Source organism: Equus przewalskii, chromosome 31, assembly GCF_037783145.1.
Source record: "Equus przewalskii isolate Varuska chromosome 31, EquPr2, whole genome shotgun sequence".
In the NCBI taxonomy this organism is placed as follows: domain Eukaryota; kingdom Metazoa; phylum Chordata; class Mammalia; order Perissodactyla; family Equidae; genus Equus; species Equus przewalskii.
In genome coordinates, this window is record NC_091861.1 from 1309166 (window position 1) to 1328038 (window position 18873).

Genomic DNA, 18873 nt, shown 5'->3' on the forward strand with positions numbered 1-18873 from the left:
CAGTAAAAAGGGTGTAACTGTAAGAGTGAATTAGGGTCCCACTGCAACCTGTACACTGTGTGTGGCTATGACTGCCTACAGGAAGCGCCGCGGCCGACCATCGCAGAGGGGGACCGTCGGCAACGGTTTTCCGTTTTGGACTGACCCCTGCGGTGCGCAGGCTCCAAGCGCCGAGGTTACCTCCCCGCAGGGCACCGCCCACCTCGGGGGGACCAGGTGCGGACCCCGCGCGCCGGGTCCCACCTCCCGGGAGCCGCGGCGGCGGGAGGACGTGGCGCGGGGCCGGCCGCGGCGAGGGCGGGTGGCTGCGCGGAGGAGGCGAGCCCGCTCCCGGGCCCCGGGTGCCCGCCGCGCGCCACGAGGGCGCGGGGAAACCCAGCACTTCCCGCCCAGGAACGGCTGCCCCCGCTCCCGGCGCCCGCTGGCTGGCCGGGGGGATGTTCTCGCGAGAGGAGAGGGGGCGCGGGCGCCGCGAGTTTGGGGGGCGCGGGGAAGCCTGCGGATGAGGGCCCGGCAGGGAGGGGAGCAGAGGCGGCGGGCAGGGCCGGGGCCGGGGAAGCCGCTCCCGCCAGTCGCCGAGAGCCGGCCCCTGACGTCAGGAGTTTTCCTCAAAGTCAACAACAAGCCCGGCGGCGGCGGCGGCGGCGGCGGCCCGGGCGGGAGGGGGCGGGGGGCCCGGCGGGAGGGGGCGGCGGGGACCCGGAGAGGCCGCAGCCCCCGCCCGCGCCGCCGCGCCGCGCCCGCCCGCCGGCCTGGCGGCCCCGCCCGCGCGGTGTTTTCTGTGATGAATTGAATTTGTAGCCGATATCCGATTCCCATGTAGTCTCCGCCTCCTCCCGCCGCCGCCCTCCTCCCTCCCGCCGCCGCCGCCGCCGCCGCCGCTCCAGCTCCGCGGCCCGGCCCGGCCGGCTCCCTCCCTCCTCCTGCAGCCCCGCGCCTGCCTCCGCCGGCCGCGCCGGCTCCAGGGGCCAGAGGCTCTGCGGGGTGGGGGGGGGACAGGAGGGGAGGAGGAGGGAGGGGGACCCCCGAGTCGCCCCCTCTCCTCCCCCCGCCCCCGGCTCCATCCTCCGCCGCCGCCCGAGCAGCTGCGGGGCCGCCGCCTTTGCAGGTAACAGCCGCCGCCCCCACTCGCCCCCTCCCCGCCGCGCCCGCGCTCCTCCGGGCCCGGCCCGGCCTCTCTGCCGGCCTCGCTCGGGCGGGGGGCGCGGGCCGGCGGCGCTGTCACCGCGCCGGGGGCGTGGGCGGGGGCTGGGGCGCCGCCGGCCGGCTGCGGGTGCGGGGAGGCCGGGGATGCCGGCGGCTGGCACCCGCCCCGCGCGCTTCGCGGGGCCGCGGGGGGCGGCGGGCCGCGGCCGGGCGGGGGCTCCGGCCTAGCGGTCCCGTGCGCGCCTGGGCCGCCCGGCCTGGCGCCTCGGGCGGGCCGCTCCGGGCCGGCCGAGCGGCTGGGGAGGGGGCGCCGCGCCGGGCGGGAGGTTATGTAACGCGGGGCGCCGCGGCGGCGTCCGGGGGGGCTGTCTGCGCGTGGGGGCGAGGCCGCGCCGGCTCCGGGGGCTCCTCCCGGCCGCCCCGCTGCCCGCGCACGGGCGAAGACGGCCTGGTGGGCGGGGGTGTCTGGGAGGTGGGTAACGTGCTCGGCTGTGTTTTTAATAGTAGTGGGGTTCTAATCCGCTCGGGAGTTGTGTGCCAAGAATAGAAATGTGCGGAAGATGCTGGGTTTGGCGGATCCAGTGATGCTGTCGCTGCTGGCGGCGGCGGCGGCTCGGGCTGCAAGTAAACAAACCAGCCTCTTCCTCGTCCACCTCCTCCTCCTCCTGCGCATCGGTCTGCATCAGCCATGATGCTGGTGGGGCCCTTCAGAGCCCAAAGTTGAAACCGAGCTGGCCGCTGTGTTCGCCCTGAGTCCTAGGCGGGGTCACTCCTTGTTTGGGATTTCCCGGGATTGTACAGTTAGACTAGATTGAATCTGTTTGGGGCCAGGGTTTCATTACCGATATTTAACGTTGATCTTCAGAAAGCAGAGGAAATGCTTGCCCATACGTCAAGGCTAGGATGCCCTCATTTCTTCCATGAAAATAACGTTGTCAAAATAAAACCAACTCATTTCACCAGTGTGGTAATTGGTTGAAAGCTCAGTAGTTTGGAATTGATAACGTTTCCAAATAGAAACTCAACAGTGAAACGTATGTGTCTATATTGACTAATTACTAGTATTAATAAGATGTTTACACTTTTTTAGTTCATTTTGTAGCTGAAAGGTATGGAATAAAGACTTTGCAGTTAATACATTGCCAGCTCCCTCATATCATCAGTTTAGGAGTGTCTTCCGTATTTGGTAAAGCGTGGTCATATTATGTCTCTTGGTAGATTATACTGTAAGTCACCAGACAGCCACTGGTTTTGTTTTTGGTGGAAAGTTATTAAATTAGGTTTACATTGTTAGGAAATAGTTGAAAAATCCAAAAGTGGAAGAGTCCAATAAAGATGATTTAGGAAAGTTTATCTCCAGAACTTGAGTATCATTACAAAATATGTGTAAATTAGTATGAATATTCCGGGAGGTGATTGTCTAAAACACACGTATTCAGGAGGTAGTTGTCTAAAACATGAAAATACTTCTTATTAAAGTATCTACTTAGGAATAAATTATTAGTTTTCCAAGATGTATGACTGAATGCACAATTATTTGCAAGATATTTATCGGGATTGTACTTTGTTTTCTTTTGTCAATACATAATCTTGACTTTAAAAGTTTACCAAGGAGACTGTAGTTTGAAGGCCTGCTTTTTGTTTTTCTCGCTGAAGTTGACCCCAATATCTTTGATTGGTTGAGCTTCTTATTTTAAAGTGAGGGAGTGCATGTCATATGTGAGACAACACTGGAATTCAGAGGAATGTAGAATTTTCATTTTCTGTTGTGTATAGTTGTGCCAAGTATTTTCAGTAGTATGTTTTCTTACAGTATTTAACGAATATCTAGTCTAAAGTAATTTTCTATCAAAAATTTTCTGAAACTATTATTTGTGTTCCTTTTGTCCCCTACTTTTAGCCTTTCCATAATGATTACTTTAGTGAATTGTTTTCCAACTTAAACTAAGAGTCAATGTCAAACTAAAAATTTTAAGTTGCCTGTGTGAGAGTATTTCAGTGTTCTGCTTTGCACTTTTTTTGTTGATGTAGTTTTATGTCTGTAAAGTATTTTAAATAAGATTTCATTCATTCATTCAAGAAATACCAGAGTGTGAACTGTGTGTAAGGGGCTGATTGATTAAGAACTGTTTTATTTACATTTCATCCAGAAGATCCCTACCGTTAGAAAGAGAATTTGTTTTCAGAATCACTGGAAATCTAAACCTGTTTTGGTTAAGCATATCATGGGACAGACGTACTCAGCATTGTACTCAGTCTTGTGCAAAGTAGAGATTTAAGAGTTTTTAAACTCTAGTTTTTGGTTTAAACGTATGAGAGATTTTCTTTCTTAAAAAAGTTGAATGGAAATTTCCAACTCTTGGGGTTTGTTTAAAAAAAAGGAACCTGTTTTACAAATTGATTTTGTGGAAGTTTAGGGTTTACTTAAATTTTGCGTATTTTTGTGAAAACATAGCTACACTTCTTTGTTGTTATACCTTTTGGTTCAAGAATTCACCCTTGGGAAGATAAGGCAATTACTGTTAATGACATGTTAATTGAATTTTTAGCCATGATCTGGTAGGATCTTATAGTGTGGTTAAGTTTCAAGCATTAAAAAATATTTAATTCAAAACCACTTAGATTTAAATAACATAAGATACAAGGCAGAAAAATAAACCATTTCATTTTGTTTTGACCAAATCAGTCTTGTAATTTGACTGGCATCTTTATCTTTCTAAAGTTAATCTAAATTAATGCACATGATGAATTTTTGTACGTTTGTGTTAGAATATTTGAATCGTTTAAAATTGCTTTGTTTTTAGCTCCAGGTTTCAGTATGCATCAGTATTCTAAATCCTGGTTTTGTATGGCATGCGCTTTTCTGTAGTCACCTGCTGTTAACTTAGATGTTTTCTTATGGTCTTTACTCAGAGCTAGATTCACTGTAGAGTTAGCGCTGGCCAGTGCATGGTGAGCACTTGCGTGTGCAAGGCACTTTTATATGTGCCTCACATGCATAAATGCATTTAATCCTTACAACAGCCCCTGCTATACTTCTGAAAGTGACTTTCACAGGAAAAAACACTTATTCTGGCACTGTAGAAATCGTTTCATTTTAACTTTCCTAATTCTGAAACACATTTTCTCAGTGTTTTTCCTAACTTGTTTGTACCTATTATTAGAGTTCACAATGACGCTGCTAAATTTTGATAGTGTAGTACAATTATTTTGAAAGAAATCAAGTAATTGTAGGAAAAAAAGTGTATTGACTGATCCATAACAGTTCTTTTTCATTTCAGTTGTTTCAAATGGTTAATTAAATGCCTCAAATGTTTGCATATTTTATTGTAGCACCATAATCTTTCAGCATATTAGGTATAAACACATTTCCTTTGTGAGGTAATTTTCAAATAGTAATCAATAGATAAATTAATATATACTTCTTGACCTGTAGATTTGCTTTTTCATTCTTTTTCTTTTCAATACTCTGTTTATATTTATTTATCACCAACTGCAGATATTTCATATTTCTTAATGAGTATATTATGCTCATATTCAGAGGGAAAGTAAAAAGATTTAGTAGAAGTCACTAGAAGACTTTCAAATGAGAGTTTTCTCCCCTCTATTAATTAGCAAAACCTCTGACAGTATTTGGGAGTCTGGGGGAAGGGAGGGGAAGAGAGACAGTATTTTGCCAGTATTGGAGTTTAGTTCAAATTTTGTCTGAGTGGAATTGTTGTTTGAATGTTTTATCTTCCCAACTGTCTATTAAACTTGAGGACAGGAACTGTATATAATCATGACAGTGTCACCTAAGATGCCATCTATAAATGAAGGAGATACTCAGTGGATTTTAACTTGAAGGATCATAAATATTAGCTCTGGAAGAGCTGTGGGGCTGTTTAGAGTTCATCTAACGCTCCACTTTTTGGACCTTACTTAACATCACACTGGGTGGGGCAGAGTTGGGAACAGGGACCCAAGTTTTTTGGCTTGTCCAGTGCTCTTTCTGATGCACCACTGTGAGGAGCTTAGTTACAGGAGTCCATACTTGCTGGTTAGCTCTCAGTTTAATTGGGGGTAAAATCTGTCTAGCTGATTTTTGGCATTTATTGGACCATATACCAATTGTATTTTGTGTGCGTGTGGGGATTTTTTTTATTTTATAATCAGGGAGGTCCCCAAGGCAAATTTTAGAAGGACTTTACATGTATGTTGGAAAAATATGACCAACTGTGCAACTGAAATTCTTTCAGTAGTGACCCTCCACCTGTCCATGTTGTTATAGCTGCCTTCACATAGAGACAAGCCATAGGTCATCTGAGAGATGTAGGGGATAATTTATCAGTAGCTTGTTCAGTGGTTTGGGTGAGCCAGAGGAATCCGATAAGCATTTCCTGAGTTGTTAATATATTAATATAACATGTTAATATATATTAATATAATAGTATACAAATAATAATAATAAAGATATAAATAATAGTATATATTAATATTAAATATATCATCCAGCACAAGTTGCTTTTCTATTTGTTTAATAATGGATGTGTTGGGTGAAATGGGTAGGAAGTGGGGGGAGAATGCTTTGTTTTTGTATATATGTTTCAAAGCTTATTAAGTTGATTTCTGAGAGTTGGTTGGCAATTTGAAAGAATTGATATTTTGTGTGAAAGTCTTGCCTATGCTTATTTAAGTGTTTTCCCATAGTGTGAAGCAGGGAAGATATCTATAGAAAGAGTTTTAAGAAAATCCACAAAGTGTTTTATTACCCACTGAAGAGAGGAAAGGCATCCGAAATAACATCGTTTGTGTGGGTCACTTGCCTCTACGATGTGTTTTTAACAGGATAACAACTCTTATAAGGGACAGACTGGTGAAGTGCAGAGCAAATTGCCTTGAATTTCCCTTCCACTTCAGTATTTTTCCTTTCCCTTAAATTCTTTTAAAAGTTTTGTATAGCCTTATGTGTTTATCATGGCGTATATTAAGTTCATATGTTTATTTCTTGAAGTCAGTAAATACCGTCGGATTATATTATGGTTACTCTTGACCATCATTTGTATTTCAAAGTAGCAACATTCTGTTGTATTTGAACATTAGTTGTCCTTCATTAATTCACTTTGGCTAGCATATTTAAAGTAGGTAAAATATTGTGTTGCAGAGCAAGTCTGTTCTACATAGTATTAAATTACAGCCAAGTTTATAGTTTAGAGAAAGTTTTATTATAGATTGTATTGTGGCTTTTAACTTAGACATTAACATATAGGAAATTATTAACCTATGAATTTTTTTATTATTTGTAAAAAAGAATTGTTGGAGTTGCTCTTCTTTTTTGTGTGAGTAAGATTGGCCCTGAGCTAACATCTGTTGCCAATCTTCCTCTTCTGCTTGAGGAAGATTGTCGCTGAGCTAACATCTGTGCCAGTGCTCCTCTGTTTTATGTGGGGCGCCGCCACAGCATGACCTGACAAGTGGTGCTGGATCTGCCCTCGGGATCCAAACCTGCAGACCCCAGGCCGCCCAAGCGGAGCGTGTGAACTTAAGCCCCTGGGGTTGCTTTTTAACTTTATGTCAACCTACTTTTAGTCTTCTGATGTTATAATTTCGTTTGTGATGCCACAGTTATATTTAATTTATTTGAAAACATTGTACTTTAGTGGAAAGTACAATGTTTTTATTCTGAGAAATAATTTGATAGAGAAAAACATGTTCAGAACTATTTGTAAATTTTATCCGTATTTTTGAGAGTTCGTATTGTTATTTGGTAGAGAGCATACTTGAATTGCAGGTAGTCACTTTTGTTACTTGTCACTAACTTGTCATGGTAACTGTGAGGAAGTAATGTCATTGTTGTTGATTGGTCAGTTTTCCTAGGTTCAAAATTGTAGATGCAATAGCCACTGCACAGATTGTCTTTAGAGTCAAGTGGGGTTGTATATGTGAAAGCACTTTGATAACAAATCATTATAGGTTTGGGAAAAGATTTTTAAATACTTTGTTTTGCTTACCTCCCTGTATAATCCATATTGTGCTTGTCCCAGAGTAGACAATCAATACATGTTAATTGACGGAATAAATATACGTATATGTTTTCTTGAGTGAATGATGTTTTTAAAAGATGTTTGAAGAAGTTAACTTAAAATTGAATGGTTGGTTGCCATAAGTAAACAAATACCTTTAAAAAATTTTTGTAAATATCGTTAGGAAAATATGCCATTCTTGGGGCCAACCCTGTGGTGTAGTGGTTGAGTTTGGTGTGTTCCACTCTGGTGGCCCAGGTTCACGGGTTCAGATCCCAGGCAGGGACTTAGACCACTTGTCATGCCATGCTGTTGCGATGACCCACATGCAAAATAGAGCAGGATTGGGATGGATGTTAGCTCAGGGCCAGTCTTCCTCAAGCAAAAAACGAGGAGGATTGGCAATGGATGTTAGCCACAGGCCAGTCTTCCTCACAAAATAAAAGGGAAAAAAGAAACTATGCCATTCTTTCTCGTTTTTCCTCCCATAAGGGATGATTTTGGGCAGTGTTGATGCTTGATTTGTTTGGGAATTGAAACTTGACCATCTAAACAAAAAGTGTCAAAAAACGTCAAGATAAAAGGATAATCTTAATGCGTGAGTCCTTCTTATTAATGGCAGTCCATAGGAAACATACGTTAATGAATAGGGAAGAATATTTATTATAATTTTAATTACTCATGTGTAGGTGCTTTCATAATGTTTAAGTTCAAGTTGTTTTTAAGATGACAGCATCTCTCTATTGACTTACAATATTAGTTTGCTTAGTCTGTTCTTTATTAGTTATTTCATGCTTCATCTTTGTTCTTTCATTCACCCACACATTCATTGTTCCATATTTGTTGAGCATCTCTTATGTGCCAGGCACTGTCAGTGTGCTTTACTGAATATGCTATTGAATGAGGTAAAAGATGTGAAAATGTTTGTAAGTTGTAAAATGACATTCCAATGCAATTATTATCATCATCAAATTCTCAAATAGTTCTGAATGAAAGTACCTTTAGTGTAACTGCTTCCTGTAACTTCTAAGTTGAATCTGCCAAGAATTTTGTGTGAAGTTTTTTATAAGAATGGGAAAAATTAGATTATCCAACAATGAAATGTTTAATGTGATAGGCTCAAAAGAAAATTAAACCAGATTTTGTCTGTTATAGCTCATTGAATAGAAGGCATTTCTGGGGAAGTTAGACCGTAGAGGGGGTGAAGTTCAGCCTACTTTAGGGAAGCAGATTACAGAGGTGAAGTCCAGCTTGTCGTTTTGCAGATGTGTCTTTAGTAACATGGAAGGCTGAGTGGGAGAGAGCTGATGGCTGGTGCAAGAGCACTGCCGCAGTGGGAAATTGAAGACCGCTTGAGAGTCAAGAGCATTGTTCTTATATACAGAAGACAACATTTACTTCTAGCCTATTGAGCATAATTCTAGAGTAGTATGCATTTGCACATCTTTTATGTTCAAAGAATGTATCATTTTAGCCAATAGACCCAGGAGCAATTTTAAAGCTGAAAATTAGGATTGTGGGTAGGATTTGGTAACATTTTAAGATGCAAATGGATGAAGCCATCTCTGTAACGCATGGGTTCACTGGCCCTGATGAAGATTCTAAATTTTGTTCTCTCCATTTAACATACATTTTAACAGTTTACCCTAAATATATAAGCACTAATAAACATTTTTATCTAAAAAACTAGTTTTTTGAAAGTTTCATTATAAAACAAGATTCATTGATTTTGAGTTGATCTGGATATTTCAGTATATTGTTTTGTGCTGAAGAGGCAGTGCTGGAGGAAAGAGCATGTGCCTGCTTCTCTTGCCTTGGTCCTCTTGTCAAGTAGCTTCGTGAGCCTTGGCAAGTCACTTCATCTGCTTTGACCTCTTTTTCCTCAACTGTAAAATGAAGGTCCCTTCAGGTTTAAGATTCTAAAAATGAAATGTTCACTTAAAAAAATAGAATCAATTTTGAAAATATTTTTGTTTTTCTAGTGTTCTTTATAAGGATATTGTAATGCAAGTTATTTTAATAGAGTATATGTTTTATATATGTTTATTGGATATGTATTCTTTTTTGGTTATTACTAAGTATTGATCCCTGATCTCTTCCATTTCTAATCCCCAAAATACCAAGATATGAATTTTCCTTTACCCCGATTATATAATTTCATAGTCAGAAAGCAAGAATGGCTCTAGGAGCTGTGAAGCCCCTTGCTGCGAGTATGACCGAAGAGCAGGTCTACAGCCAGTTCTTCTGAAGACATCGTTTTGCACTAGTGTTCCTGATGTTTAACTTCCTTATAATTCTTTATGTGGTATAAAGAGTTAAGCCTTTCACTTATCTAGTTCTATATTGTGTAGCCAGTTGACCATGTTGAGTTCTTCAGAAAGTTATATAAATCAAATTAAAGTGATGTTTGGATTCTTTTCTCAAGATTTTTCTTTTTTCCCCTATTTTTAATGGTGAGATGGGTCTTGTTTTGGATTCTGTGGCATTTCCTAGGGTCATTTCTCAAAGTGTGTTCCTCTGGCTATCAATACATGTTCCTAAAGAAAAAAAGGGCCACGTGTGTTCAAATAAGTTTACGATTTGCTGAGATAAATAAGATTATACATATTTTGTACCTTCAGTGTGTTAATAGTGACATTTCAAGAGAAAGGCATGGTTTGTATAATTTCCCAAACTTATTTAGCCAAAGAAGTTCTTTTCTTTTTTCATCTTTCTTTTTCTTCACTTTTTCTGGACTTTCTCTTAGTATTTTTGTCTAACATATTTTGGGATGATACACCCGGATTCTAATACCCCTTTTGACTCTGCAGTAGCAGACGATGATTCTGAGGACAGCTTCGGCCCTGCCTGGAGCTGCTGCCCTCAGCCCCGTGCCACGTGAGTGGGGCGGTCTTCTGTTCAGCCACACAGATGCTGTCAGGCTTTCCTGAGAGCATGTTAGTCTTGATTCCTGGCTGCTGAGTGATGAGGTTCTGTACTTTATTTGCGTGGGAAAAAGAGCTGCAATTCAGTTCAGTGCTAGCTGGACAGTCTGCCTTGGATTTACTGCTGTGTGCTATTTACGAAAACCCAGTTTGAGAAAACAGTATAGTTATATAGTCCTTCCATCTATTTTCCTGGTCATCTAAAATTTATGCCTGTGTTCTTGGACCGCATAATGCTGGGGTACCTGGACCACATTTTTTGGATCCTTTTCTGTGGAAATGCTTTAACTCAATTTTATCTTGGCATTTTCCTTTTTCAGTTGAGAGGGACAATAAGAAATAGCCCTGGAAAACTCATTGCTGTATATATGTGAGGATATTTTGGGGACTTGGTTTGTTACACTACGAGGTATTTTATGAAGACCCATGGGATAAATTTAGAGTTTTGTCCCAGGAAGAATTGTATTCTTTTGAGCACTTCTTTTTTTTTTTCTTTTAAAAAATATTTATGGATAGTGTAAATACTGAAAGTGATTGTGTTTTTTTATTTGCATTGCTTCCTGAAAGCATCATGCTAAATTTGTGGCCTGTGTTTCACAAATACTTAGACTGTTACTCTGGCTTCTTTTTATTTTTATTTATTTATTTATTTATTTTTTAAACTTTTTTTTTTTATTGAGTTGTTGATAGGTTACAATCTTGTGAAATTTCAATTGTACATTAATGTTTGTCAGTCATGTTGTAGGTGCACCTTCTTTTTATTTTTAAGACAGTGTAGTTTGGAGTTAAGAATGCAGGCTCTGCAGTTGACAGCCTGGCTTTAGCTCTTGGCTCCATCATTCATGAGCTGTGTTGAAGTCGGGCAGTCTGCTTACTCTCTGTGAGCCTCAGTTTCCCCATGCAGGAAATGGACTTAATAATACATACTCTTATAGGGTTGTTGTGAATATTACCTGAGAATAATAGATATAAGCAGCTATGATATTCTTGACACATCTGGAATACTCCATACTTTTTTCCGCTTTCATATTCCCTTTATTTCATTTTGTCTACTATAAAAAATAATTGATTTTATGTTATTTATAATATTTTATTTTTCGTAATCTACCTAAAATATTTCTTGGAACAAGGCAGAGTAAGTGTACATAAATGTTGGTTTCTTAATTCATTGTATTTTACATCAATACAGCCATTAAAAGCATTCACAGTCGCTTTGCCATAACTGTTTCTGAATTTACAGGGATTTTGAAACTAGGCATACATGAAGATTTACTTTTAGTTCACTTAACTTTCATTTTCTTCCCTTCTCACCTCAAGCACACATCACCCGTTTTTCTGTGTTATTTGTGTAGATGTGACAGTGGTTTTCTTAAGACATTTTTTGTTGAAGCCTCTTAGGTTAAAAGTTTCACTATCATTTGAAATCCGTCACAAGACCAGGGGAGTGCATTCATTATAGAAGTATTTAATAAATAAGTTCTCCAGTTTGAAGAGCAAGACTTTTATGTGAGGTCAGGCCAGTTGAAGACATTTACAAAGAATTAGTTGTTTGTTATTGCTATGTGAGTTGCAAGAATGGAAAAAAAAGAAATTCTTTCTTCAATACTTCCTTCCAGGCTGAGTCATCACTAGAGAGTGGGAAGGGCAGCAGCAGCAGAGAATCCAAACCCCAAAGCTGCTATCACAAAGCACCAGTTCTCCAAGTTGGGGCTCAGAGGGGAGCCATCATGAGCGATGTTACCATTGTGAAAGAAGGTTGGGTTCAGAAGAGGGGTAAGTGTCCCACAAAGCTGAGAGTAACGTGCTGGGTAAGTGTGCTGACAGTTAGTGGTGGCCTGGAAGGGGATATTTTTTCTGATGCTGTTAACAAAGTGAACTGTGACATACTATGTCCAGTAAGAGAGAAAGGATATTTAACATATGCGTTAGAAATTTGCTTGTTATTTAGTGATTCTTTATAATTCTTGATTTTGATTGTTTATAATCAAAGTTGTAAAAGTTTGGCTTTCTGGTGTGTTGTGTGCATGCATGTTACAGAAAGTTTGTGTTGTGATTTTTTGTGTTTTCCACAGATTCTACAATCCAGAAAGATGTCTTTAGAATGATTTAATATCTAGAAAAGTGTCTAACTTGGATGCGTTTAAAGATATATAGATGTGTAAATAGAAGTATTCAATTATGTTAAGCCTGTTTGAGTGGTGACAGGGACGGGCTCACCCACAAGCTCATGGATTCGACAGTCCCCTAAGTTAGGGAAGTGAGGTCCTCAAGTAAAAGACCAGATGAGGAGAGGCTTTTCTTTTGTGTGTGTTTATGTTTAATTTAATTTTTTATTTTTCATGATCTACTTTTAGTATTTCTTGTTCACTCCTGCTTTAGATAAATAATTAATCTTAACAAGTACTATCTATCTAAATAAATATTATTTATTATTCCTTTTTAGTATTAAAGGAAGAACTCTTCAGTGTAAAGCTTAGTTTCTCCTCTTTGAGTTCACCTGCTTGTGGTCAATGTGTTTATTAGAAATCTAGAGTTTAGACTGGTTGCCAGGCAACTGCTGTTTATCCACATGGCCAAGTGGAGTAGGATGAGGACTGTTCCATTCTTAGGACTTTTAAGTTCCTGTATATCTATTTTCCGGTTAAAAGTTACCTCTTAAATAGTGATTTTAATATTCTTTGAAGGTCTGTAGTTAATACCTGTGCTGAAAAGCTGTTGTCAGTAGTTAAATGTGCATATGTATTATTGAGTCTTTAAAAATCAGCCTTTTTGAGTCGTAGGTTACATACAGTAAAATTCAGTGTTAAGTGTACACTTTGATGAATTTTGCTAAATTTATACAGTAGTGCAACACACACTGCAATCATGACATAGAACATTTCTGTCACTCCTAAAAGTTCCCTCATTCCCCCATACATCGGTCTTCTTCCCTCAGCCCTGGCAACCACTAATCTGCTGTTACTATAATTTTGCTTTTCTAGAATTTCGTATAAGTAGAATCATAAATACATAGTCCTCTGCGCCTGGTTACTTTCACATAGCATGGTACTATAGAGGTTCATCTGCGTTGTTGTGTGTATCGTGTTTGTTCCTATTTGTTGTTGAGCAGTATTCCGCTGTCTGGACATTACCACGGTTTATCTGTTTACCAATTGATGGGCATTTGGGTTGTTTCTAGTGTTTGGCTGTTGTGAATACAGCTGCTGTCAGCATTTGAGTGCGTGTCTTTGTGGTGTGTTTCATTTTTCTTGGGCAATAACCTGGGAGTGGGATTGCTGGGTCATATGGTAAGTGTTTGTTTAACTTTATAAAAACTGCCAAACTGTTTTCCAAAGTGGTGACTATTTGTATTGTTAAGTTAAATTTCTTTCATTACTTATGACAGATATTTATTATTTCATTGTATATTATAAATTTGGAGAGCATTTTCAGCTTTCAGTGTTACATGAAGGTATTTTTAAATACATTTTTTAATTTGTCTAGTATATTTATATTATTTTTCCTACTTTGTTTTTTTGGGGTGGGAAATCACTAAAACCTTTGGGAGTTTTACTTGATTAATCTCTAAAATCTGCTCTCACAAGATTATTGTGAGAATTAAATAAGATAATGTGTGTGGATGTGTTTTGACCATTCTAACACAAACGTACACTGTTGCCATCACCACTGTTTATCAAGGATGTAGGGTGGTTCTTGAGTCTATTGAATCAATTGTGTCTCGTCTGAAATACCATAATAGAAGGTTGGTATATAGTGCATGGGATTTAGAAAAAAGAAGAAATGAAGAAGAATTTCTCAAGTGTTTTCTTGCATTGGTGAGGAAGGGGGACTCTAATGAAATGTGTATGTGTCTCTGTGTACGTGTGTATATTTATTTTGGGAAGTAATAGCCATATAAACATAAGAATTTGAATAGTACACAAAGGCATAAATAGAGAAGTAAAAATCTTTCTACCTCCTACCTTTTCCAACTAATTTCTCTCCTCAGAGGTAACCATTTTAGACCTTTTCTATTTTTAATTCTGATTTTTATCCCAATTTTGTATGTAATATGCTAAACTTTATTTTTCACTATTCTTAAGTAATCTAGTATATCCCCTTCGTAAAAAGTGAGGATTTTGACTTTTAATACCTATTCTCTTTCTTCCCTTTTTTTTTTTGGTCTTTCTGGTTAAACTTCTTAGTCTTGTACCATTAACTCTAGAAAGCATTAAACATCTTCTCTAAACTCGCCACTTTCTAAGTTGAGAAAAATTAGTACCCCTCACAATCTTGACCTTGAATTTCTCACATTCCCTTCCCCATTTATGTCAGCTGTAACGTTTATTTTGTATTGTCAAGGGTTGTAATAGTTACATTTGTTGATTCTGCAGTAATCAGTATGATGAGTATGTAAATAATACTCACTGCTGAACGAAGTCGTATGATGGGATCCATAGAGAACAAATGGGTTTTTATACTGTACTGGTACTCAAGATCATACCTTGCTTTAGTATGGCTTCTAGTTTGGGCTGTAACTGTTTTCCCTAGATTTTCTAATTGCCATGTTTTCCTCCTCTTGGTAGAAGAGTGTATGCCTTCTTCATATCACTGGTTATCCAGCTTTTTAATCATACTATTTGTTGAAATTCTAATATGAACTGACTTTTTTCTGGGTGTGATGCTCAGCTAATATCATGTTATTTAATTGCATTCTTGGACAAGTTCTGTGCTGTCTTAGATCTCATGTCTTTGTTCTTTTTACTTTAGATTTTACAGTTTTCTAGAGCATTTCCTGAAGTAATTTTTCAGAAAGAATGTGTGTGTGTGCTTGTCAGCACAATGTTTGAAAATGTCCTTTTCACCTTCGCACTAGGTGCACACCTTGGCTGGGTATAGAATTCAGGTTTAAAATCGTTTTCCTTTACCATTTTGAAGGTTGCGTTCCGTTTCCTTGAGTACCCGGTGTTACTGATAAGAGGTGTGGTGCTAATATGAATAATTTCTTTGTAGCTTGTCTGTTTTTGTTCTCTGGAAGCGTTCTGTGCTGATGCGTCTTTGCTCTTGGCATGACGAAATTTCAGGAGGATGAGTGAGGGTCCTTTTTCATTCATCCCGCAAAGCGTTTGGTGGGCCCTTTGAATCTGCACCCTTCTGTCTTTCTTCAGTTCTGGGAAGTCTTCTGTATTTCTTTCATTATTTCTTTCCTTTTATGTTTTCTGTATCCTTCTATTTTTTTTTCTTAGAGCTTCTGTATCAGTGCTCTCTTTTAAAATTTTTCTGTCCTTTTCCATGTCTTTGTTTTTCTCTCTGTTCTGCAAGATTTCCTTGACTCTTTCTCCAGCCCTTTATTGAATTATTTATTTCAGCTATTACTTTATATTTCTGGAAATTCTTTCTAGTTCATAGCCACCTGCTCTTATTTTACAGGTATAATACAATCTCTAATCTTAGGTAACTGAATAGATTTTATTTTTAAGCTTTGTCTCCTCTTTGAATAACTCTTTCAGTTTGTTTATTTTGATTCTATTTTGGTGGTGGTAGTTTTCTTCAGGTGTCTGGCAATCCCTGTTTGTGTATATTTGTGAATGAAAGACTGGTGTTCCTGGTAGTGTCTTTCATCTATTTTGACAATTTATGTATTTTTCTTATTCTTAGGACAAGTTAGATTCCCTGAATGAGGGTTTGTGATGGTAGTGTTTAACTGGGCTCTTGAAAGCCTTAGTTGAAATATTAGGGGAAACCAAATGGGCATTTTTTTCCTCCAACATTCTTAATTTATTCCTTTAGAGATTTTCAGTATTATTTTAATAATAATTTTGTGTTTTAGTCAAGTAGATTTCATTAGGTAGTCTGTTGTTGTTTGGCTGTATTTTGGTTCAAAGAATTCTAAAAGAGCATTATTATTTACTGTCTGTTTACCCTGGGCAGATTATTATCACCTAAATTTTGATGTACTCGTTTGAAAATAAATATGATTATATCTGCCTTCTTTACCTCATAGTGTGTTTGTAATCATTACAAGGTAATGTGTATAGAGGAGTGGTTTTGTTTTTTAAAGATTTTATTTTTTTCCTTTTTCTCCCCAAAGCCCCCTGGTACATAGTTGTGTATATTCTTAGTTGTGGGTCTTTCTAGTTGTGGCATGTGGGATGCTGCCTCAGCATGGCTTGATGAGCAATGCTTTGTCCATGCCCAGGGTTTGAACCGGCAAAACCCTGGGCTGCCGCAGTGGAGTGTGTGAACTTAACTAGTCGGCCACGGGGCTGGCCCCCTAGAGGAGTGTTTTTAAACTAGTAAACTATTAATAAAAGGTATTGATATAAAAAAGTTATAATAGAGTCCTTCCTTTCAGTATCAGTTCTTTTTCTCAAACCTGTATTTATGAATCAGTTCTTGTTAGCTCCTATCAAGATAGAATCTTGGGCCGGCCTGGTAGTGTAGTGGTTGAGTTCGCCAGTTTGGATCTCAGGCGCAGGCCTACATACTACTCGTCAAGCCATGCTGTGGCAGGCATCCCACATATAAAACAGAGGAAGATGGGCACAGATGTTAGCTCAGTGACAGTCTTCCTCAGCAAAAAGAGGAGGATTCGTAACAGATGTTAGTTCAGGGCCAATCTCCCCCCCCCCAAAAATGATATAATCTCATTTTATTTGTACTTTTAATGTAAGTTGCTCTTAAGTGAATAGCTCCCTGGGAAACGAAAAAATAGACTTAAAGATAATTAATGATTGTGTAGGATAAGTGTTTCTTAACTTTGGTTGTTAGAGATATATCAGTAGTGAAACCTCTCCTGTACTTTTCTGGAGCAATTGCAAAATGGTGAGTATTAATTGAGATAACACATTAACATAGTATTGTTGGTGTTAGAAATGGCAATAAGAGAAATACCACGTAGCAAAATTGGTGTGAAGTGTTGTCTGCATTTTCCTCCTTGATGGTTCTTGGAGAGCACATCCCAGTTTGGCTGCACTTCAGCGAGGAGGCATCTGCTTGTTAACTGGACAGTTGTTGGATTGTCTCCTTCAAAGACCAGCCTGTGGGTACACCTTAGGGGATGCGTAATCTCTGAACGAGATGTCAGAAGTTTTGCTTTCTTAGTTTGTTCTGTTACAGCTCGTGGGATAATTTGCTCTGAAGAAACTTACTGCATTAATACAGTGGGAAATTTAACCAGCTTAAAAGGTCTAAATTATAGAATTAAGTTGGTTGAAATAATATTAATCAAGGGCTTATTGTAATTTGCAAAATTCCATTTGCTTTATGGTATTATTTCTTCAAATCCTAAGTAGTCTCTTAGAAATATGGAGAACCAATTCCTTGATAAAGTTAGAGTCTGTAATCTTTTTCTAGCCAACTCGTAATCTAACTGTTTTGAAGTTGGTACAAATCTAAGAGGTGATTATAGCATTAAAAACATTTTGATTGATGAAAATGCTGCACGCGTGTGTTAATTTCTTATACTTTTTGTTGTATTAATATCTAACACATCAAACTTCCATATTGTGTTCTTTATGAGTAACCAGTTTGTGCTTTCAAAGAACTTTTTGCCTTAGTTTGCCTTGTGCTTAGAGTTTCCAATTCAGGGGTATCCATAAACTGTGTCCTTTGGGTGATACTTGTTTTGCATTCTATGAGATGGTTTGTTTAGATGAACTAGAATGTTAGCATTTGGTAATTCCTAGCTAATACTTTCTAAGTCTATGAGTTTTCTCACAAAATAACTTAACCCTGCCATGCAAAATATACTTTAGTACAATAAAGATTGTAAGCTGGGTTATGCTTTAATGCGTGATTCTTGTGACCTAGTCAATTATAAATTGTTATAGAAAACAAAATATACAATTTTTTGGTGCTCATCTGAGTCCAGGGACCTTTCCTTCTCCTTTACTCTGTATGCACTTGTGTACCTTTTGTTCATGTTTTATTCACAAACTGACTTTTGAAATAAATTATAAGGTGATTAAGGAAACAGAAAATGACAGTATGATTTCCTGTTTACTACTCAGCAGCAAGCATTTTCCATAGAGTGAAGAGCTGTGGTTGTGGCTGTAAACCACATGATAGATCAGAGAAGCGCACTCTGACTGTTGACGTTACAAGTGGAGAATAAACATGGAAAAATTAAACTTATTTTCTAATGGCATTGAAACTCTGAGATTTAATGTATTTGCAATTATGTGAAGTTTGTTTTTCCTATAGTTACAATATGTTTGTTTGGAAAACTTTAACCAAGTAAACTGAATGGGGAGAACCATCAAATGATAAGCTTTCATATGCATTCTAGAGTTACAGAATTATACAGTTGCTGTTACACACACACACGCGCACACACACACACACACACACACACAGTCCCTTCCCAGTCAACAGCTGAGTTTCATGTATTGACTTTGTATCCTGCGGCCTCCTTCAATGCTCTGATTAATGTTAGTTACTCTGAAGATTTTCTGTGTAGATGGTCAAGTCGTCTGCAAAGAGCTGCACTTCTTCTTTCTTGCCAATCTTTATGTCTTTAATCTTTCTGGGCTTATTTTACTGGTTAGGACTTCCAGTACAATGTTGAGTAAAGTGGTGAGAGTGGACGTTTTGGCCTTATTTCTCATCTTATTGGGAAAGCATTTATTTTTACTACTATCATATTAACTGTAGGTATTCCATTGCTGCCTTTTATCCTGTTAAGAAAGTTCCCTTCTATTCTTCATCTGCTGAGAGTTTTTATCATGAGTGGATGTTCAGTTTTTTCAAAAGATTTTCCTGCATCTGTTGAAATGACCATTCGATTTTTCCCTTTATTATGTTGATACGTTAATATGGTA

The 18873-nt window shown here is 39.4% G+C and overlaps 1 protein-coding gene across 4 annotated transcripts in view; it reads left to right on the forward strand.

Moving 5' to 3' along the window:
- The first annotated feature begins 786 nt into the window (after positions 1-786).
- Positions 787-18873, forward strand: part of AKT3 (AKT serine/threonine kinase 3) — a 326388-nt gene continuing 308301 nt past the window's right edge. The window contains exons 1-2 of one of the 4 annotated variants that reach the window (XM_070602171.1): positions 787-1108; positions 11689-11845. In XM_070602171.1, coding sequence (XP_070458272.1) covers positions 11800-11845 — 46 coding nt within the window. In that variant the 5' untranslated portion in view covers positions 787-1108; positions 11689-11799. Of the gene's footprint in view, positions 1109-1509; positions 1619-11688; positions 11846-18873 lie in introns of those variants that run through there. The other 3 variants (XM_070602173.1, XM_070602172.1, XM_070602174.1) reach the window with 3 other exon arrangements.